The 22,262-nt window shown below is 39.8% G+C and overlaps 2 protein-coding genes across 11 annotated transcripts; both read right to left on the bottom strand.

Annotated features, from left to right (window-relative positions):
- Positions 1-474: 474 nt before the first annotated feature.
- Positions 475-13,648, bottom strand: LOC117245986 (low affinity immunoglobulin gamma Fc region receptor III-A-like). Of its 10 annotated transcripts, XM_078163978.1 has the most exons (11): positions 13,523-13,648; positions 12,532-12,783; positions 11,219-11,467; positions 10,904-10,969; positions 10,581-10,706; positions 7,938-8,031; positions 6,564-6,899; positions 4,380-5,454; positions 4,177-4,270; positions 1,589-1,803; positions 475-1,392 (listed from the first exon to the last, which is right to left on the bottom strand). In XM_078163978.1, exons 1-7 carry the CDS (start codon positions 13,551-13,553, stop codon positions 6,854-6,856), a joined length of 864 nt encoding a protein of 287 aa, XP_078020104.1. In that variant the 5' UTR covers positions 13,554-13,648; the 3' UTR covers positions 475-1,392; positions 1,589-1,803; positions 4,177-4,270; positions 4,380-5,454; positions 6,564-6,853. The 10 variants fall into 10 exon arrangements, with proteins under 10 accessions (XP_078020104.1, XP_078020108.1, XP_078020103.1 ...); XM_078163982.1 differs by having other exon boundaries at positions 4,177-5,454; positions 6,564-6,921; XM_078163977.1 differs by having other exon boundaries at positions 4,177-5,454.
- Positions 13,649-15,168: 1,520 nt separating this feature from the next.
- On the bottom strand, positions 15,169-22,123 carry LOC117245714 (butyrophilin subfamily 1 member A1-like). The gene is made up of 5 exons (XM_078164002.1): positions 21,943-22,123; positions 20,380-20,757; positions 20,083-20,175; positions 19,799-19,902; positions 15,169-18,471 (listed from the first exon to the last, which is right to left on the bottom strand). The coding sequence occupies exons 1-5, from the start codon at positions 22,049-22,051 to the stop codon at positions 18,430-18,432; spliced, it is 726 nt and encodes a 241-aa protein (XP_078020128.1). The 5' UTR covers positions 22,052-22,123; the 3' UTR covers positions 15,169-18,429.
- Between the last annotated feature and the right edge of the window lie 139 nt (positions 22,124-22,262).

Below are 22,262 nucleotides of genomic sequence, written 5' to 3'. Positions count from 1 at the left end.
CCCCTTTTCTTTGTGTTTTATTATGTTTCATTGTCTGTCCTTTGTTTCTTTATCTCTTGTTCCTAGTTTTCATTTCCTCTGACTTCCCTTCTTTTCCTCATGTTCAAACATGTAACTTCCCAAAACTGAATTTTCTCATCCTGATGCAGTTAATACTTCTGACAGGAGGGAGTGTCAGGATGTAAAATGAGACTTAATGTACAGTATGGCAAAGGCAGAGAGCTGACAGCAAATTTAGGACCAGAATCAGGCTGACTGAGTTTCCATTGTTCACTGTGAGTCATTATGCTCCTTATTCTTTATTTGACTGTACTCTACTTTGACTGTAATTACGGAAACCTCAAAAATAAGTCAGAGATAAAGGTTAAGCAGCGTGGTTGTATCTGACTGTCTCATCATCAAACAGGAAACAAGATTCTCAGAAGTGAAACCTATTAGAGATTGAACAAGATAGGCAGCTTTATTTATAGCACTGTTTTATTAAAACTTTCACACACACAACACAAAATGGTTCACATCAGATAAAGGAAACGCATCAGAACAACTTTAAAATACATGACTGAGAAAAATAAAATAAGCTAGATTAGTCTTACAGGATATGAAGCAATTCCACCCACAGTAAGAGTTTAACCATTTTTAGAGAGTGACATTTTTATCCCCAGTCTGCACACCAACTCAAACAATGAATTCATGTAGTTGTGACTGACAGACATTTGTAAGGTGGAGGTAGTGTGAAATCTACTGTGTAACATATATGCAATCTTATACATCACAACATAGATTTCAGGGGGGACTCAATATTTAGAGCATCCATCCCCCCACACCCCAACAAAAACACAAAAGTAGCAGAGGACTTTTTTTGACAAAGTTAAGAACGTTAACACCATAAGTTGTTGCAGAAAATGCAAACATTTGTGCATAAACATTCACCAGAATGTAGGAAAATTAGTTTGACGATGAAAATTCACAGGTGTCACAGATGGTGTCTAAATGGGACCATGATTAACAAAATGAACATCATGCTGTGTTGAAGAAGACTTGAAATTAGTAACTGAGAAAGCAAACTCATTGGGACAATGTATATTGTAATAAATCAAACGAGAAGTTGGGTCATTTTCTTAAAGACCTCGAAACAATCCAGTTTATTTTTGCAACCAGTGGAGTCGCCCCCTGCTGGCTGTCAGAAATGATGTAGGTTAAAGGCACCCAAGCATTGGCTTCACCTTTCAGATCGGAGGCTACGTCCACTTCTTTAATACAGTCCGTGGCCTTGAGGTGGACATTAGGCGAACATTTCGCCACAAGGGCAAAGGTTTACTTGGCATTCAGTCAGACGACGACAGTAACCACCAAAACCGATCACATAAACGTGAGAGCCACACGGGATGCAAGCTGAAACGATAAAACACAAAGCAACATTTGATAAATGCATTTGGAGTTTTGGAGTCAGTGTGCAGTCTTGTGTATTGTATCAGTGTTTGTAATGTCGGTGCACAGCACACAGCTGACTAACTGATGTGACCATCCTACAGATTTACTTTACAGAGAGCGTTTACTTAAAGGCACACATTATCGTATATCTACTTACCAGCAGCAAGAGAGATGAACTGCTGTTATTATAGCTCCTGTAGGAGCCGTCTTCAGAGAGTTCCACTCTGGAGCGTTTCAGTGATATGTCTGTCAGGTCAGGTCCTGACCACTCCAGGGACAGGAAGACAGGAGACACGGCAGGGTTCAGGTCCTTTGGCAAAATGATGCTATTTCCCACTGTTGGATGAGATGGAGCAATAACCTGAGACTGACCTGTAATAGAAACAGAATTCCTTTGTGTCAACAGTCTTTTAACCAAAGGCTTAACCAACCTAGTCTCACGCCAAAGTCATCGAAAACCGACGCTTAAAAACAGACAATGCATGTAACAGGCTGATGATGACATGGTGTCCATGGTGTCACATCAACAACCAACACACCCAGGGTACCCTGGACGTCATGTCTCAACATGGAAAGTTCATGACCAAACATATGTAACAAGGTTGGAGTGAGAATGTGTTGGCTTAATACAATTTAAGGTTTGTGTATATACTGACATTTGCCATGGACCCCACTGCTGTATGAGTAAAATGGTAATTATCAGTGGTGAAATGTAATTAAGTACATTGACTCTGTCTCAAAGCATAAATTTAAGGCACTTGTACTTTACTTGAGTTTTACATTTTATGAAACTTTATACCTCTTCTCCACTACATCCTAAAGTTATACCCTTCCTGTCCAATGAAAACCATGTATCTCCAGATGTGTTGATGTTGAATATTTGCGATAAACTTCAAAATGTTTTTTCCTGCATAAATGTCCTTGCATAAATTTCTAGAACATAAAATCTGAACATGGCAAGATATGTATTGTAAAATTCCATACACTTTTAGACCAAAACTAAGACACTACAGGTGAAAAGGGTCAAACTTGGAATAGATATTACCATGAAACTTCCTCAGTTGATTATTTATATTAGGACAGTTATTTTTTGGTATTACAATTTGTTTGAAATTTTATGTTTACACATACAAATAAGGCATTATCTAATTAACTACGTGCTTTTTGCATAAATTACCAGAACAGTAGTCTTCAGTAAAATAAACAAATATGTATCAAAAAAGGGGAAATCCAAGGCACTCTTCGTTAAATGTATAGAAAGCCTTTATTTAAAAAATGGCTGTTTCATATAGAAAAGGTTAAAACATGATGAAAGTGGGTTACAGCCCACGTGTTTCGGCACAAAAGCCTTCTTCACACCCTGATGAAGGCTTTTGTGCCGAAACGCCAAAGAGCACCTTCGTCTCCCACCAAAGAGCACCTTCGTCACATGATTAGATGAACCTTCTGAGCACTCTGAACTTTTTTGACTGAAAACAAATATGTATGTCGTAGTTTTTCTTTCCACTCGTCTGAAATAAGACATTATGGACACAAAATAGCCCAATATCTCAAAATAGACCAGTGCATGAAAAAACTGCATTCATCTGCAGCCTCGTGTCTCCCCTTCAGCTAAATGAGGCTCAGTACGTTCAGTCAGGCTCCATTCATTCACAGTTCTCCTTCCATCTCACGGCCCCCGCTTCCTCCATTCAGCTGATCATGTGCGTTTGCTCCTCCAGTTAACCAATCACAGTTTGCTACGATCTCTATCAGCCAATCATTTAGCTACTGTCAATCTAGATTGTGTTCTTCTCTCTGCTGTCATTTTAGGCGTCACATCCTCCTCAGTCATGGCGCCCTCCTCCACCCCATTCAGCTCCAGTCATCATATCCAGAGCCCAGGACAGGCTCATCAAAAGCACTGCCAGAGTCTAGACTCCACAGGGGATTCTCTATTCTACTACGGCCTCACCAGCCTCCTTAAATCTATAATACCACAATGGGGTCTAATAAGCAAAAGACTATATGATATAATAGTATTTCCCTCAGAATGAGTCTCTCCTGATTGAAATAACTCTAAAAACCCTCCTGGATGAGCTGGAAAATGTATCGCCACAAAGCCGTAAACAGGCTGTTTTACTGACACCAGGGACATTTCTTATTGACACGTGGCTTTAACAGGACGGCCACGCCACAAACACATGATGATCTTACAGAATACGACGCATTACTGTCGATTAAACTACCCAACAGTATATAAAGGAGCTCAAATGAGCAAAAGCTTCAACATCCACAACACAGTTAATTACTTGTATAATTAAAAACCTAATATCTAGAGAAGTGTGACCTTTGACACACACTGAGCTCCTGATGTAGGTGAAAATCTGGAAATACCACAATGCACTGGTATTATGCTACATGAATAAATATGTCATGGTTTATATCCTCATTCAGAGAGAGAATGGTACAGGATGCCATCATCAGTGTAAGTAAATACGTAATGAAATCATTTTCTCCAGCAGATGTCTGAAACATGAGTTAAAATTCATAAAATTAAATAAAAGTCAGATATGTTTTTTGTTAAAAAGAGGACCCAGGGTCCAAACAAAAACCTCATAGAGTTCAAGAAAACCACTTAACCACTGCAGCAACACTTGCTCAACTATTGGAGGAGGAAGCAGCAATAAATGGAAATGACACACAAATAAAATAGAAACAACTGAAAATTGTAATAGCCTTGGATATTGTGTCAGGATATATTACCTTTTGAAGAAAATATCAGAAGAAAGAGCATCACTGTTGGACAGAAAAGCAAAGCTCCGAATGTCAGAGATGTCCGGTAAACCATCCTTTGGATCTGGAGATTAGAAATAAAAATAGAAAATCAAAAATCTGTCTGATCAATTATAAATTAAATAACTAGAGAACAACTAAAACAGTCACCAGCTAATGTCCAATATACCGACCCTAAAGACAGTTACACGTCAACTGTCACACGGCAAGTGAAAGATCGTGGCCTCCTTTATGGTGTCTCTCAGTCTTTGGACTTCCTGTTGAACTCCGATAGAATTCTCGTGTTGGTTCCAACCACATGATGAGACATTCAGGTTAAGCCGCAGAAAACCACAGTAATGGTGCACATACTGTCTCAACACCCCAGAGATTTTTGCGCCTTACCACAGTATTTATATTTGTGGGGACTTTATGACATTTACATTTAAGGGGAAAGTACTGCATTGGAAAAAAACAATGGAAATCTAAAGGTGGAGGTGTTCAGAGATGGTTGCTCCGTCGTATCAGACTGAAGGACTCAAACAGGAGAACAGAAGGACAGGGTGTCCTGGGTGCGTCTGCTCGTTAGAGGCATACAACATCAACATTCATACAGGAAGTGGACATCAGTCTCCTGAGTGAAAGTCTGGTGTTTGTTTGATCCATCCACCTCCCCTCCCACCCGCCCACTCTATGGGGACTTTCCAGCCCATTAAGTTTCATTGTTTCCAGCAGTGTTTCAAACTGATGCCGACCAGCTGCGTTATTAATTGAAATCGTCGACCAAGCTTGAGGACTTTGGAATGAGAACAGGTTGGTGTTATGGTAAATGCAGGCTAAAACAACTTTTGTAAGTGCATTACAACTTTATGTAATGGAATCAAAAGAAAGTAAGAAAATAAAAATGTCACCAATGCTTCTTCTGCACAAGCAAACAATTTACATGGCAAGAACAACACCGTCAACATCATCATCATCTTCACCGACCTTAAAATCAACACGTAATACAGCACAAAAAACTTTGCCGCTCTTTTTGTCAGCTTTTTCTGTAACGCATTAGTTTGAGCGAAATAATTTTACACAATAAAAACATAATACAATCATATCATCACAACATGATTCCAGTGAACAGCGATACATAATAACACTTATTTATTTTTCAGATTAAAATACATATTTGGCCTTTGGTCACACAGAGAATGATGAGGGCAAAAATCATGACCATAACCCAGACAACGATCCCATATACAGGAGTCCCAGGGATGTCATCTGAAATGATAAAGACATAAAACAGTGTATGTATTTATGTATTTGTTTTGGAGTTTGAAGTCAATGTGCAGTCATTGACGAGAGATCTGAGTCTCAGTGGAAAATGAACAGGGGAAATACTGTTCTGATATGACTTTCTAATGATACAATCAGCTAATACATCCTATTAATTATGATCACAGAATATTCTTTTTTTTTGTTCTGTTTTTGTTTTTGCTAATGACTTATGGGTGCATTTAGAGTAGTAATCCACCACTACAAGATTTTTTGTGTGTGTTTGTTTGAAACATAATTGGGTTCTTAACAGGCTGCTAATTAAATAAATAACTGAACCTACTGGTCCCTTCAAAACCACTTGATTGAACACAGAAAGTTCAAGCTCCAGAACGACAGCCGTGCTCACGAGCCATGTTCATCATAGCTTACGCTAAGCATGATTGGCAGGAAAGAGATCGCACAAGTAGTGACAGCCAAATGAAGCCTCATGAACCATTTTTTTTTTCTCACTCCACCTGACGCGCTCTTGGGTTAAAGATAAAGGCTGAAGGTATGGCAGTGAAATGTGCTTTCAAACCTTTGTTGAACACACAGCACCATCTAGTGGCTTCAGAAAATGAAGACAATGGCTCATGAGGCCTCATTTGGCCATCACTACACACAAGAAAACGAGGCAGAATCCTCATTAATTTCCTGACATGATCAGGATAGTAATCCTGATCATGTCAGGAAATTAATTAAAATGAGACTAAAACCAACTACTAATTTTAAGTGACACAAAATTCAGTTCAGTTCAATTCAGTTTTAATTATAAAGCCCAATATCACAAATCACAAGCCTTTTTCAGGGGCTTTACAGTGAAAAGGTCAAATAATTGTATAATGTGGCACTTTCTGGCATTTTTGATTGCATATCACACATAGGCCAAAATGATCGTACAAATCCAGTAACTATATATCTGACTACACTGGAACTGATGCACCTTTTTCATGTTTGTCACGCTGCTGCAAAACATACACCTCTTTAAAACTGCACTAATGAATGTGATTCTTCAGTTTACCTTAACAAATCTAAGGTGCTGCTGATATGCACATTGTGACAGATCTACTCACCAACAGAAAGACCGATGACTGATGTTTTGTTCACTTCTGGAACGTAGCATCTGTACGTGCCGCTATCAGACAGCTCCACCGTGGAGAGTTTCAGTGACAGGTCTCCGTGCTTCAGATTCTCAGTGGACACTGATGTTCTTCCTGTGTAGGCTGGGTTTTGCTCAGCGGGCACATGCTTGCCATCACGCTGCACATGGACAAACTTGGGGTTCAGGTCAGGTCTTGACCACTCCAGAGTCATGGAGACAGCATCCATGGCAGGTTGCAGGAGGCATGGCAAAGTGATGTCATCACCTGCTGTCGCCACTATTGGGTGATTTACCGCTGTAGACTGACCTGTGATGGAAACATCTGATTCCTGTTACAAGAATAATTTGTGTAGTGTGAAGTCTTTTCACTGGTGGCAGGGAGAGCTTGCAACTTAACCCTTGTGCTTTAGATCCTGTTTTGTTTCTCTAGTACGGAGAGTTATGCAGGACAGAATCAGTGCATGCTGCAGCTGTCTCTGTTTAGCTCAAAGCTAGACTGGCTCGGCTTCTACGCATCTGCTCAAAGGTTGTGGTTCAAAGTCAAGTTTTTTTCTTTACACAGAAGATTTAGAGTCCGACAGGCTCAGCTGAGCAGGTTGAGGAACTCTATTGTTTGTCTGTGATACCTATTAAATCAGAGTACGACTGGAAGTGGCCTCGTGCACCTGCAGGTCGAACACTGAACGTAATAGGAATGATTAAACTGTTGCACTGCTTCCACCTTTCATAATGTCTGAGGTGATTTGTAGCGTTTGTTTTATGGTTTTGTTGTTTGGGTAAATGTTCTGTATTTTTGTATTTATTTGTGTTTTGTAATTTTATCATTATATGTTTAAATATTCTTTTAATTTAATTTATTCTTTTTATTGTTTTTCATTTTTAATATGACACATCATGTGTGCATTACATCCAATGTGCAATTATCTTGTGCAGCTGTCAATATATACCCATACATTTATTCATATGTACATATTCTTTCTCCATATGTGCATAAGTGAAAGGTGTATATAGTGTAAACAGTGTTGAGTGTATAGTTGTGTCTAAATGTAGGACTTTATATTTTATATTTTTCTAATTCTGATAGAAAACTTTTTTGTATTTTCTCTTTATCCTATTTTATCTTCTATTTATCTTTTTCTATTTTCATAGCAAAACTCTGAACTTTAAAATTTAACCAAAGTCATGTTGTATAAAGCTGATAAGACAATGTAACGTGTGTTTGTTGAGCTGTTAAAGAGAGGACCCAGGGTCTGAACACAGAGCATCACTTTAACAGCACGTGCATAACATTTGACACAGAATAGAAGCAACAGTAAACTATAATAGCTGTGTGAGGATATATTACCTGCAGAGCGAAGTATCAGGAGGTGGAAGATCACAGTGTGACAGCAAAGCAAAGCTCTGATGTTGGGTGACGTCGGCTGAACCATCCTGCAGATCTAAAGATCAGGAGCAAGATAAACTAAAATCAAAAATAGGAATCAGTGAACAAAAGTTATCAGCCAGTATATGCACTGACACTTGAGACAGTTATGAGCTTCACTCTGGGGAGGGGAGGTTTCTTTATGCTGTTTTTCACCTGTTAAACTTCCTGTTGAACTTCAGCACTCTCTAGTTTAGTGTTCAGTCTGACCACATCAAGTGACGCGTTCTGTTATAGGAACAAAAATCAGAAACCACAAGACAGAAAGGGAAACTAAAGAGAGACAAAGTCAGTGTGGGGGTAAATTCTTAGCTCATGCTCCATCATTTCAGACTAAGATACACTAACTTGCCAATATTTACTCTTATCTACGGAGGCCCTCTGGGGTCACATGGTAGCCAAAGAAAACTTAATTTGTAAATCCATACATGGTTTTGTAATTCATCCCCTCAAATTCACAAAAAAGAAAGTTAATTTTTTTTTTCTAAAAATTGCCATTTGAATCTCCTGCATTTCCCTGCATTTCTACATACATTTACAACATGATCTAATTCCTACTTGTCATATTTTGCAGCTTGGGCAGAAGCCCTGGGTGTTACTGAAATGATGCCAGAGGCAACCTTTTGGGTTGTATCATGACTCAGAAGGGGTCAGTGATTCGGGTTTAGGCAACTAAATTACTTTGCAGTGGGGAAAAGTTTGAGGATGTTGCCAAAAACACCCGGCTTTGAGTACCACAAACGTGGCCAGAAAAGTGACGGCATGGCGTGTTGCTAAAACAACACCTGCTTTTAAAGGCAGCAGCATGGCCTTCTCGGGAGCGCCACAGACTAAGCCGGAAGGGCTGCAGCGTGTCACTGAAAAAGAACCCGGCTTCAAGTGTTGTGAATGTGGTTAGAAAAGCGGCAGCAGAGCAGCAGCAGCGTGTTGCTAAAACAACACCCAGCTTTGAGTGCCACAAATGTATCCCACAGGGTTGCAGTGAGTGCATAAAAAACTACAGGCTTTGAGGAGAAAGGCAACAGCATTTCTGGCTTTGAGTGCCGGAAAGGCAGCGGCGTTTTGCTGAAAATACACCCAGCTTTGAGTAGCACAAATGTTGCAACTGATGTTATTTGTTTGGGTTTACATTGAGATTAGCGGAAAGCCTGGTGTGTCGCACACAGAAGCTAACAGGTGCTGCAGCGGTGTATTTTGATGCTCTGGGAGTAAGACCAGGCTGACACCAAAGATCCGGGAAATAATTAAGCTGGTCATCATGCTAAATTCAATCAGACTCTGACAGCTGGCCAAACAGTGTAAAAAAAATTATAAGTTCTTGATCTCAGATTATAGAAAATGCTGGCTAAAACAACTAAGTGCATTACAACTTCATTTATCATCCTGAAATCAACATAAAAGAAAATTTTCATCAATGCTTTATTGGCACAGGCAAACAATTAACATGGCGCCACCCACCAGCACAGTCATCATCATCATCACTGATCCTATCACTCAAGGGTGATAAGCTAACCCTCCTCATTTTTTGATTTTTAAGCAGTATTAAGCCCATAATAACTGCTTAAAACAAATTCGAATGCACATGCTAAAAGAAAGCTACAAGTTTACTTTCTGACAAAATATCCTTGTGTTCAAACACTGCAAATCCAAGGATAATTCTTAATCATACAACAATTAAAAATATTACAATTAACAATCCTCCTGCAGTGTAGTTAAAGGCCCAGTGTGTAGGATTTAGGGGGATATATTGGCTGAATTGGAATATAATATAATAAGTAGTTTTCTTTGGTGTATAATCACCTGAAAATAAGAATCTACAGAGGTCACCATGTTGCACCGCCAAGTAGAAGCCCAACACTGACTTTAGATATGGTCATTCCCCTTGTCGCGTTTTTGCATCAGCCTGCATAGTTAGAAGCCCATCTGCACCGAGAGTGTCGTTAAAACATAGATTTTTTTAATGTGAAACTACTTTATTCAGTGTTTCTACTGGTTTCAATCGCCTGGTCCGTTTGTTTTGGAGAGGAAGAGACCTCTGTGGATGATTCAAGTCCTGGTACAAACCTCCTGAACGATGAACACTGAAGGAATTCTAACCAGGAGACGTTTCAGCTGGCTGCAGTGTACAATCCTCACCACTAGATGCCACTAAATCTTACACACTGTTCCTTTAAATCCCTTCATTGTAAAAATAAGTGCAGCTTTACTGTAACACACAGTCTCTGCAGAGCTCAGAGGTCATGCTCAGTGGTGGCATCAACATAGTCATTATCCAGTCCCTGTCCTCTTGCACTACGCTGTGGCATCTCCGTGGTGACGGCAAGTGTCTTTCCTGCAGATAAGTAAACAAGTCCTGATGGAGTTAAACAAAAAAGGGCTACATCTGTAAAAATAATATACCATATAATATAATATACTCAGTGTGTTAAATAAAAAAAGAAGCTGAAAGTGACAAATAAACACATATTCTAGGTAAAAAATATATTTTCCCCCATCTTCCAGTTAACATCCCCTGCATCCCAGTTTACCTCCATCAGGACAGTCACAGAGAAAGATGTGACTCACCTCTTGCTCTGTCTCTGCATATGAGTCCCAGTAGGATGGTGGACAGCAGGTACGGAACTCCCACCACTACATGACACATCAGTCTGGAGACGGACAGGAGGGGAGCTGCAGGAGCACCAGGACCTGCTGGAGGTAAAACTCAGCATCAGTTTTATACATCAGCTCATGAAACATGTGTAACTCCTCTTCTACAATATTCATAAATACTGTATCTGCCACATGAGACAGGATGTGGACCATCTGTGTCTCTTTAAGGGGACATGTTTATGAGCTGTATATAATGTTCAACAGGTTAGTTTCACCTCAGTGTTTCCTGCGCTCACCTTCTGTCACATTTCCAGTAAAGCCGTCAGACAGTGGACGTGACCTTTCTGTCTCTGTGGCTCCTTCTGTGTGAAACCACAAGTTGTTTCTGTCTCGTATAAATAACACAGTGTGCAGCAGTCTCACCAGAACAGTGACAAAGTAGAGACGTTTTCAGACAGGCTTTATACGTTGTGAACATTTCCTTTCACTGCTGTTAGGTCTACATGCATTATGAGTTGCAAAATGTGCACATTGGAAAATGTAGACAAAGCATAAATTAAGCTGACATTAACACACAGTAATATTTCCCCATATTTCTGGCTTCAGCTCACCTCTGACAAAGAGCCAGCTCTCTGCTGACTCCCCGACATCAGGGATCATGCACATGTAGAGGCCCTCATCAGACTTGGACACTGCAGGGATGGTCATCTGCCCTGTGATCGCTGCACCAACAACAGATCTGTTCTTTCGAAAGATGCTGGCTTGCTGGTCTGAGGAGTTGCTTTGGGTCCTGCAGCGCAGAGTCACAGATTGTCCCTCCGTCACAGGAAACACAGGACTCTCCAGGGCCACATTACTGTCTTTGAAATGCAGAAGAATTTCAGCTTATTAAGAAAAAAGTCTCCACAGAAATCCGAGGAAGAGACCTCTGTGGATAATTCCGCTTCTGGTAAAAACCTCCTGAACGATAAACCCTAAAGTAATCCTAACCAGGAGAATTTCAGACTGGTTGCAATTTGCAGTCCTCACCACTAGATTCCACTAAATCCCCTTAAATCTTTCACACTGGGCCTTTAAAGTAATAATTCATAAGATTCTCATGAAGTCAAGCCCCTTTTTTGATCAACCATTTATGGTCTACTTTTAAAAACATCTGTTATTACCTCAAAGTGCCTTAACATGCACAAGGCATTCAGGAAAATGATGCAGCGTGTCATCCAGCGATACTGTTTGTGATTTCATCTCACTGATATCTGCTTCACTGCTCACTTTGCAGCCATGTCAGAGCAGGATTAAGTTACTGCTAATGCTAACCCAACATTTCCTACTGCTGCTGCTGCTGCCTCACATCGAAAGCATTCAACTGGCAAAACATGGGGTGGCTTTTGTTGTGAAGCAATCACAGGAAATATGTGTTTGTTATTGCGGTCATTAATCAAAAACGTAGGCTAACTGTAAAATGAAAGAGAACCAGCAAGTAATTATGTCCTGTTTAGTGCTTGAACCCACAAGCTGTAGCCTTTACACAGTTTAAGAATTTTACTAAATGTTTCATTAGCTGGGTCTCTGTTTGCAGGCACTTGACATTTGTATGGGGGGCCCAAGTGGATAGTAGATGGGCTGAAAAATGAGCCCTATACTGGATTGTCCATATGTTCCATGTTGGCCCTGTGCCACATACCCACATGGGTGGTTTAATCCAAATGGGCTCCGGATGAGATGCCCATTTTGGATCCATACCCACTTGGTACCCAGATAGCCTTAGTATAACCCATGTGCGGCCCACTTGGGTAAACCCACCCATGTGGGTATATGGCACTGGGCCAACATGGAACCAGTGGACAATCCCATATAGAGCCCAACCACTACTCACATGGGCCCCACACACAAATGCTAGTCCATCTGCCTCCTGTGATGAACTAACCAGTGACGGTGATGTTGGCAGCTGGACTTCTCTCTCCTGAAGTGGACTCACACCAGTACTCTCCACTGTTCCAGTGGTAGGCTTCCTTGATGACACAGGTGGAAGCCTCCAGTTTGCCCCAGTCACGTCCACACTCTGAGACCCCTCGGACTGTTTTGGCCTTCACTCTCCATACTGACGACATTTCACAGCTCAGAGTGAAAGTCTCGTACTTAAAGATCTGAGGTCTGTTTGGTGAGACTGAGAGGGTGGCTGCAGAGAGGACAAACAACAAACTACTCAGCTTCACCTCTTAAAGCTGAATTTATCTCGAAAAGACACCAAACACTTTCATCTGAATCAAAGTTGTTGTTGTTGTAGTCGGTACGGTCTTTTAAAGTTTTTTTGCAATGCTTAAGGAACTTTGTACCATAAAAGGACATTTTTCAGTAGGTGCAGATTCAAGGGTCATGCTAATTGTTCCTGTATTGTAACATATGTAATGTTTTTTAAGTTTTTAAGCATTAAAAATGTAATATTTACGAAATAGGATGAAAGTCATGCCTGAATTTTCACACTTAGAGCAAAAAATCTTGAAGAGATGTTTACCCCTTAGAGGTCCTCATATGCTGCAGATGATCCATTGAAGTACCTCATATCACAATCCATCATTCAGTACATTAATTATCCTCTTAATACATCATTGTTACGGATAAATTATTGGAATTTAAAGGTTAAAAGTTAATGCATCCAGTTTCACAATGATGAAAAACGGCTGTTGCTTTTAAACCGGGTTCTTAGTTGATAGGGTTCTCATAGGTACGTACATGAGGTAAGCATTACAGGGGAAGAACATCGAGGGGAATGTCGTTAACATGGCCTACAGTGAGACGGTAATATCAGACTATCATGTTTGTAGACAAGTAAGCTTGCTAACAGGTTAAACTCTACCCTAGAGTTTCTGCATTACAAAAAAATTACTTAGAAGTGCACTAAAAGTAAAGTTACTCACAGAGAGCGAGGAGGAAACCTGTGAGCGCCATCCTGTCCTGATGCTGACTGACTGTCAGACCTTATAAAGAAGCATCATAATGATGGTTATTAATAAGTAACATGTGGTTGTATTGGCCTTAACGCTCTAAAAGTGAGTGAGCCTTGAACACCACGTGATCTCTGTACATAAGAGCAGAATAACTACATCCTCTCTATACCGTCTCTGTGGTTACATGTTTTCAGAAAAACACACACACGCATCATGTCTCACATCTCTATCTTGAGTCATGGCCCCAAAAAAGCAGCACAGTTGTTTGTAAGTCACAGAAACATTTTATTAACATTCAAAGAAAGATGAACTAAAAGAAAAAATGATGAAAGCAAAACATGTGAGACACTCTTTTCTCATTGTTCCACAGCTTAAAATTAGTTTTATTTGAGATTATTTATGCACAATGTAAAATAAGGAGGACCCAACACTGAGCCCTGTGGCACCCCCTTGTGGAAGGATAAAATCTCAGCAGAAGGACCACAAGCATCGTATATAAATGTCCTCAGTCTTCCTCTTCAACCTTCTGCATTTCTTCATCCATCCACCAGAGGCCCTCAGACTTCCCCACCTGTCTCAGTGTCCTGTCAGTCCAGATCCAGCCACTCCCCTCTGACCTTCCCCACCCACACACTCACCTGTTCCCCATACTCATCAGTCATTTTCATTTACACTTGCTCAGATTCTTGCTCTGCGCCTCTGCCTTCATGTCTCTGTTACCTGTTACCCTGGAGACTTTGCCATTATCTGGACCTTCACCTGCCTGTCTGACTGCACCTTTTTCCAGTTTACCTGTGGTCTCTCAGTTACTGCTGCCTGGACTTTCTGCTCATACCAGTAAGCCAGTAACTCTTCTGTGTTCACAACACAAAACAATATTACACATTTCTTAAATATAATGCTCAGCAGACTTGGAGGCCTGCTGTTAATTGACCTTTGCCTCAGCATCAGTCACCACTTTGGCAGCTGCAGTACATATGCGGTAAATATGTTTTTGACAAAACCCTGAATAACACCTTGATGGAATCTCTGTTTCATGTTTTAACTTGGCACAAATAAAACCCTGCTTAGTCAGAGTTGACAACTCTGATACTGTGATACTGACCTTCCTCCACAAGATGGCAGCACAGCATGAAAAAGTCAACTAATCAGCCTCCAGCAAATCACCAGTCACATGACTTAACAGTCCTGATACTGTCATTAATATGCCGCCCAGTGAATATCGACAATTTATATTAATAGAATATGATTATTATTATTATTATTAGTAGTAGTAGTAGTAGTAGTAGTAGTAGAAGTAGTACATGATCATAGGAATACTAGATTTAGAATGTGGTTTATCAAACTTATATTTACTTTTTTAAAAACTCATTTTAGTATAATTTATTTTAAAATTATGCATGATCAATTTTCAATTTATCTTGTACCCCCTGCAGTTCTCCAAAGTACCCTATAAGAAACACTTTAATATGTAATACAATCTTCCTTCCACATTATTTTGAAATTGTAAAAAAGACTATTGCCATTTAAATTAATGATTGTTATCACATGTAAAATTAAAACATAGTGGTATGTGTACAGTGTTTTTACAACTGAAGAAAAAAAAAAAAAAACATGAGATACAACTGTATTTATTTAGAAAGTGCAGTAGTCAGAACAAGATAATGCTATAGATATTTAATGCTAATTAGCATTAGCTTACCAGCTTATACATTTATTAGGATCTCCATTATCATTAGCATTGCAGCAGCGTTTCATCCCGGGGTCCATAAAACAGAACACTTCATAGTGACAATACAGCAATTCAATAAACAGAATATATGACACAGTCCGTTACACTTTAGTATCTCCAACACGTTGTACATCATTATACTGTCCATTCTGCAAGTATTCAATACAATAATGAAAATATATGAAAATGGTCTGTCACTCTACTATTAATACAATAATTAAAATACATTAAGACAGTCTTTGTTACAACACTGTCTTCAACATATTGTAAATCATAATACTGTACCTTTCACTCCAGTATTCAATACAACAATAAAAATATTCAATTCACTTCAGTGTTCAATACAATAATCAATTTAGTAGTAGTTAACCCTAATATTCAATACAATAAATCTTATCTTATAATCAAAATCATGAAGATAGTCTGATTCACTTGAGTATCTCCAACACATTGTACATCATAATACTGTCTAATCCACTCGGGTATTCAATAGAATAAACAAATTACATGAAGACAGTCTGTGTCACTCCACTATCTCCAACAGAGTGTAAATCATAATACTGTTCGTTCAACGCCAGTATTCAATACAATAATCCAAAGACATTAAAGAAGTATGTTTCACTCCAGTATCTCTGTCACTTACACTCCAATATTCAATACAATGGTCAGAATAACAGAGTGTAAATAATGACACTGTCTCTTTAACCCTATTCATTCAATACAGTAATCAAAATACTTAAATAGTCCCTTTAACCTAGCATTAAAGACAATGTCCCAGTTACTTGAAAATAGTCTGTTTCATTCCAGTACTCAATACAATAATCAAAAACATGAAGATAGACTGTTTGACTCCAGTATCTCCAATAGACTGTAAATCATAATACTGTCACTTACTCTCCAGTATCAATACAGTAATTGAAATACATGGGGAAAGTCTGTTTTACCCCAGTACGTTGAGCACATTGTAAATCATAATACTGTCCACTTCAGTATTCAATACAATATTCAAAATATATTAAGATAGTTTGTGTCACTCCAACAGAGTGTAAATCATGATAATGTCTCTTAAACCCTATTATTCAATACAATTATCAAAGTATATAAAGATAGTCCCTTCACCTTTGTCAAAATACTCAAACATAGTCCCTTTATCCCACAGTCCATGAAAAAAGTCTGTTTCACATCAGTATCTCCGACACATCGTACATCATAATACTGTCCCTTTAACTCCAGTATTCAGCACAATAATAAAAATACATGAAATAGTCTGTTTCACTCCAGTGTTCCTGGTCCACAAACTCAGACAGACCCTCCAGAGCCCCACGACACATTAATATAATCAAACCAACAGTTGTCCTTAATTTGTTTAAAACTTAGCCAAACTAGTTTTGATATCATTTCAATGTTTCTATCACAAGATGCAGTTTAACTAAAATTTAAATAGGATTACTGTTCTCTTGTGTGATATGTTATGGGAGTAAAATTCCATTCAAAGCTCGGTACTTGATCATTTGTTTGACTTTACTTTTGGTAATGTAACATTTCTGTCTATAGTTTTGCAGAACGGTCATGTCTATCTAAACTAAATGGTGAATTATTTTATAAAATAAATGGAGTCTTTGTAACGGAAATATTTCTTATAAATACAAGTAATTAAGAGAGTTCTTAACAATAACCAAGCGACACAGTTATGCACTGCAACAAGATTTGTCCTGGTTTCACAACAGCACGTTATATGTCTCTCTCTCTTTATCTTACCTATTGTAGCATTAGACCTGCTGGGCAATAGTCATGATTGGACAATATTAAAAATGGAATCACCTTTTCAGTTGAGTATTGTGTCAAACATTTTGCATAACAGAAATACAATTTCCCATATTTACTAAATAATTCAGGAGCCTGGCATCTTGCACGTGGTTGATAGATACATTATGTATGCAAAAATTTAAATGTGTATTTCTATTTAAAGTCAAAAGTCAGCAGCAGATGCCAAAGAATACCTGGCATGTAATATGTAGATGTGAAAGTCCACAGACAAAGCAGCGATATGTGATGACTTGGGATGAGAACATGTTGACTGTTCTAGTTTCTTGTCTAACTGTGGTGTTCAGACCAACCTGATAATAAACTTCTTCAGTGGTGCGTGTTTTTACACCAATGGCATAAAGATATCAACAAATTTCACCTCTTAGGGTCTTTTTCAGCACCAAAATATTTGATCGACACACATTTTTCAAATCTCATTTATCTTGATTAAACTCTAATAAATAAGATCTCTTAAAGATGATGTTAGTTCAGGCTAGGGGCCAAAATGAGAACATGCAGTAGATAACTAAAGATGATGAACACTGTCTGCACTCACTGGTGCAGTTTACGGAAACTACATAGCTAGTTTTCGGGTAGACTAATTTAGCCTAGTTGTTTGTCATGTAGCAGCAGGAAGTGCAGGTAGCGTTCAGGTATGACACTGTACCTCTATGAGCTAGTGAGCATACAGCAAGAGGTGGAAACAATACTGTGATTAACTTTCACTTTGTGGGTTTATAGCTTGTAAGTGTTGGCAAACATCGCAGTGCAGATTGTGTCTGTATGGTTGTGATATTGGTTCAGATTGTATTTTGTTTACTTGCTGCACAGAGCCATTGAACCAAATCGGCAATGAAAATGGAATGAGAACCACTCCCAGTTCAGCACTGTGCAGGTTGGGTGAGTTTCTGTCTGCCCTGGCATAAATAAAACACCTGTCACCTGGCTGACACATCACATCTTTCGACAGTCTCTTCCAATCAGGTTGCACTTGTTCACTGCACTGCCCAGTATTTGGGTCCTGGCTCCAAGTGACAAACATTATGCAGAGATTAAAAGTGGACCTCAAGGCTTCACATCTGCTTCATTATAAACAAATAGTCTGAGGCATCATCACCTTGAAACATTCAGGTGTTCAGCTGTCTGAACAGACAGATGAAGAAGGTCATCGGTTTAAAGGGTCATTCAAAGCTGAAAACCTTGCTTCTTCTGTGTCCACCTGTGGCTGCAAGGGTTGTTGGTTTGAATCCTAAAACTTACCAAGGAGATCCAGGAGAGGAACATGTATGACACTCATCTCCATTAACAGTATTTGCCGGGGTGCTCTTGAGCAAGGCCTCTAAAGTGGAAGGAGTTTGTCTGGAATGTCACACTCTGTAAACTGAGAAAAGAATAAACACAAGATTTATGATAATGTGAACGATCAACAGAAAGATTTGTATCCATTATCCATCTGTAACACATCATCTGCACCCAGCTGCATAAACCGTACTTCTGTTCCCTCACACAGACTGGTAATTAAAAAGGAAGAATGTGCGGTTGGAATGTGCGCACCTCACACCCTGTTCAGAGCGGGCGTTCACACTGTTTTAGCTGAGACAGCTGCAGGTGATTAGTAGCAAATTAAATTTGAGAGACGGAAAACATTGTTTTTAGGCTGTTTGCCAGTTTCACTCATTGTATTATTATTTTTGCAGGCTGCACGGTGTTCTGTGAAATGTCAATCAAAGGCGCATTTATAAACTTAATTTTGAATGGTGCCCATGTGCCCAGATTTATAAAGCAGAATCGGGCATACACATGACTTTATTCATCTCACGAAAATAATTTTTCCCCGTTAAAGGGTTTTTGGGGAGTTTTTCCTTATCCGCTGCGAGGGTCATAAGGACAGAGGGATGTCGTATGCTGTAAAGCCCTGTGAGGCAAATTGTGATTTGTGATATTGGGCTTTATAAATAAAATTGATTGAAAAATTGAAATTGAATGCATATGTATATTTCTGTCTTTATGCATACACACAGTTTTAGTCATGAATCCACAAAGAGTTTTTTGCATCTGGCCCCTGCTGATTAAAAACCAAATTATTCAGCTCTGATATTGTTTACACTAAAATTATCAATGATACGTTGGTTTACTTTATTTGTCCAGCACTTAGTTGGGCCATTGGTGAGTGTTTGCCACCCTCGTCGGCCCCTATCTGCTTCTTTGGGGGTGGTTCAACACGGCGGAACCCGCTGGTGAGTGAAATCACACTGACTGGCAGTTCAGCTCAGCACACAAGAAGAGAAACATAAGTGAGGAAAGTAAACAAAGCGCTAAAGTCCTGAGGAAGTGAGACAAAAACAAATTTGTTCCATGAGGTCAGATTATTTTTCTCTTTAGCAGGAATGTTTCCTGATGCTTTGTGTTATTGTTCAGTGGCGCACGGTAAATATACTCTGTTCTTCCAGCATTGGATTGTGTTGTTAATGTGCTAACTGGCTAACTAGCATCAAGATGGTCGTCTGGTAAGGATTACAGACTACCACCGTCTGTTGGTATAGAGAGTTATTTCCTCTGACGCAGGTGCAGAACATACATGCTGGTTTGTCGTCAGCTGTAGTCTTTGCGGTGTGTTCTTGTGCAACTTTTTTGGCGAGACACGGCAACATCAGGCGACGCAGCAAGGGGCCTTCGTCGCTACTAGTTCTCTGAAGGGTCTGACTTACATCTTGTTTGTGACACTTCCGTTTAATGTAATATCCACCTCCAATTATCAGCAAGACACAGAAAAGCACAGGTGGGATCAGTCTGCGTGGACATGGCCGACCACCTGATGGAAACACACGGACATGATTTAGTTTCTGATCAGACAAAATCAAAAACACTGACGTTATTGTGAAGGATAACAACAAAAGCACCTAATTTCCAAATGTGTGCAGGAACTCTAGATTCAGCTGATATTTTTAAAGTCAGTGTTTTTCTCCTCAAACTGTAGCAATCATTTTCTCACCTGTAATGGCCGTCTCGTTCTTCGATTGTGGGGTTTGAATGATTGTGGGATGGGTTGGCGTCTCTGTTGTCCTGATTTCAACAGGCTTTGTTTCTGAAAAAACATTTTTTAAAATGACAAGCTGCAAAGTTTGAACAGGAAACTATGGTATTTTTACTGTGACAATATCTCAGCAGATTTTCAGTAACATTTGAAATGTTCTCCATCAGCTGAAGCTGGATAATTGATTATACATCGATAACATGTGTAGTCTTTTAAAGTTTAAAGGTAAACCCTTTTGAACAGAAACCAACTCACCAACAACGAACTTGATAACTGTCGCCCTCGCTCGGCTCTGTAACTGTGGGAGGAAACATCTGTACCTTCCCTGATCAGAGAGCTTCACCTTCAGGATCTTGAGAGACATGTTGCCGTGTTTCAGGCTGTCTGTGAACAACGTCGTCCTCCCAGTGTACGATGACATCTTCATGCCCTCCTCATCGTGGTTGTCATGGTAGCGGTGGACATACTTGTACTCGCTCAGCGGGTCTCCAGGGTCAGGCGGGACGTCGGGCCTCCACCACTCCACCGTCAGCTTCTCCACGTTGAGCCGAGGCTCCACGTGACACGGCAGAATTACATCATCACCCAGAGCACCCAAGACTGGCTGAGGTGAACCGATCACCTGCGGCTGACCTGGAAGACGGAGGGAAATTTAAATCATCTGAACAGAGTCACAGATCAGCTTCAATGTGTCTCTCAAGAATAAGACAACAGCATGTTACCTGGCATCATTGATTTAATTCACAAACTGCACCCATGGATGCATCACAACTCAATAAAGCACAGGCACAGACACAGATTTGCATTAGGGGAGAGTGAGAGGGGATGACACGCAGCTAAGGACCACAGGGGGTGCACACTCTACCAAGTGAGCTGTCTGTGACCCTGTAAATGTTGTTTTAACGTAAAGTTACGTAACTTATGTTCATATGTTCCGTGTGAGACCAGAATTCAGTGTTGTTTAAATGTAATGTTATGTAAGTTACACACAGTTGTTGCACACTGACATCACTCATGGGAGGGATTTACATCACGTCACATTCCATTTCTTAACAAACGTTCTTATTTTTGCCCAAAACATGATCTTTTTTTCCAAACCTAACTGAATTGTTTTGTCACCAAAACCTAACTGTAACCATTTCACATCACCCACGTGTTGAAATGTGTTTCAACTGTGTGACGCCAAAGGGTTCCCTGTGCATCGCTATCAGACACCGAGGGGTGTCAGTATTTGATGACCTATGAGAACGGGTTGCTCAGTCTGTTGGGTCTTGGCTGAGGAAATGGAGGGATACCAGTTCAAGTTCCTGCAAGGACCAGGTATGGAGTGTGGAAGCTGGAGAGGTGCTCATTCTCCACCTGGGCACTGCCGAGGTGCCCTTGAGCAAGGCACCAAACCCCCAACTACTCAAGGTAGCCCCCCTCACTCCGACATATCTCCACACATACTGCATGTGTACAGGTCCTGGTTGAAAATAAATAAATAAAGCTCATACTGAACTAATACCTCACAGAGACTGTTGTCATTTATACACACAAAAAGGCACGAGCCGACCTCTCTGTGTGAAAGATGGAAAATCTTCTCCCCACATCCGCAGGGCTTTTTCTCACAGTCCAAAAACATGCAGGTTAGATACTGTGCACAACTGCAGAGCAACAATTAACTATAACTGTCAAAGAGTCTAGTACGAATAAAAACTGTAGTCGACAGAGTAGTAGGATGAAAGTACTTCAATAAGCAACAGTACCTGAGTTACTTTACTTTGTGACATTCCTTCATTAACTACCAAACTACCAAAAAATTTTTTACATGCTTACCGTCAACAGGAAAGTAGGTGACCAGAATTAAAAAGACAATAAAAGTCACGCGTACATTTAAAGTAAAAGCCCAAAGTGAAAAAGTGTCAGTCAGCTCTTTAAAGTTCATTTCAAAGTGGTAGCTCCGAGAGAATCGATACTGCACTGACGCCAAATGAAATGAGTCAGCATAAATGCTCCCACTGCATGATGTAACCAGTGTTCTGCAGGTTGTTCTGCAGGGTGTGATTGAGACATAAAAATAGACAAAGTGGAATGACGAGTTTGTTCTAGATCTGTTTGCGTGTTTAGGCAGGCTGCGCTGTCTGAAATCAGAGCTG

This window comes from Epinephelus lanceolatus, chromosome 22 (genome assembly GCF_041903045.1).
Source record: "Epinephelus lanceolatus isolate andai-2023 chromosome 22, ASM4190304v1, whole genome shotgun sequence".
Lineage (NCBI taxonomy): Eukaryota > Metazoa > Chordata > Actinopteri > Perciformes > Serranidae > Epinephelus > Epinephelus lanceolatus.
This window is presented reverse-complemented; position numbering and strand designations above follow the sequence as displayed.

Bases quoted from the DNA above. Each gene is read 5' to 3' on its own strand.
- LOC117245714 (XM_078164002.1), bottom strand. From the start codon at position 22,051: ATGAACTTTAAAGAGCTGACTGACACTTTTTCACTTTGGGCTTTTACT. The intron at 19,903-20,082 runs GTGAGAAAATGA...TGTTTCCATCAG, and splicing joins GAACGAGACGGCCATTACAG to GTGGTCGGCCATGTCCACGC. The intron at 18,472-19,798 runs GTAAGTCAGACC...TTCTTTTCTCAG, and splicing joins GGAAGTGTCACAAACAAGAT to TTTACAGAGTGTGACATTCC.
- LOC117245986 (XM_078163977.1), bottom strand. From the start codon at position 13,553: ATGGCGCTCACAGGTTTCCTCCTCGCTCTCT. The intron at 8,032-10,580 runs GTGAGTCACATC...CCTGATCTTTAG, and splicing joins ATGCAGAGACAGAGCAAGAG to ATCTGCAGGATGGTTCAGCC. The intron at 6,900-7,937 runs GTAATATATCCT...TTTCCATCACAG, and splicing joins CCTGATACTTCGCTCTGCAG to GTCAGTCTACAGCGGTAAAT.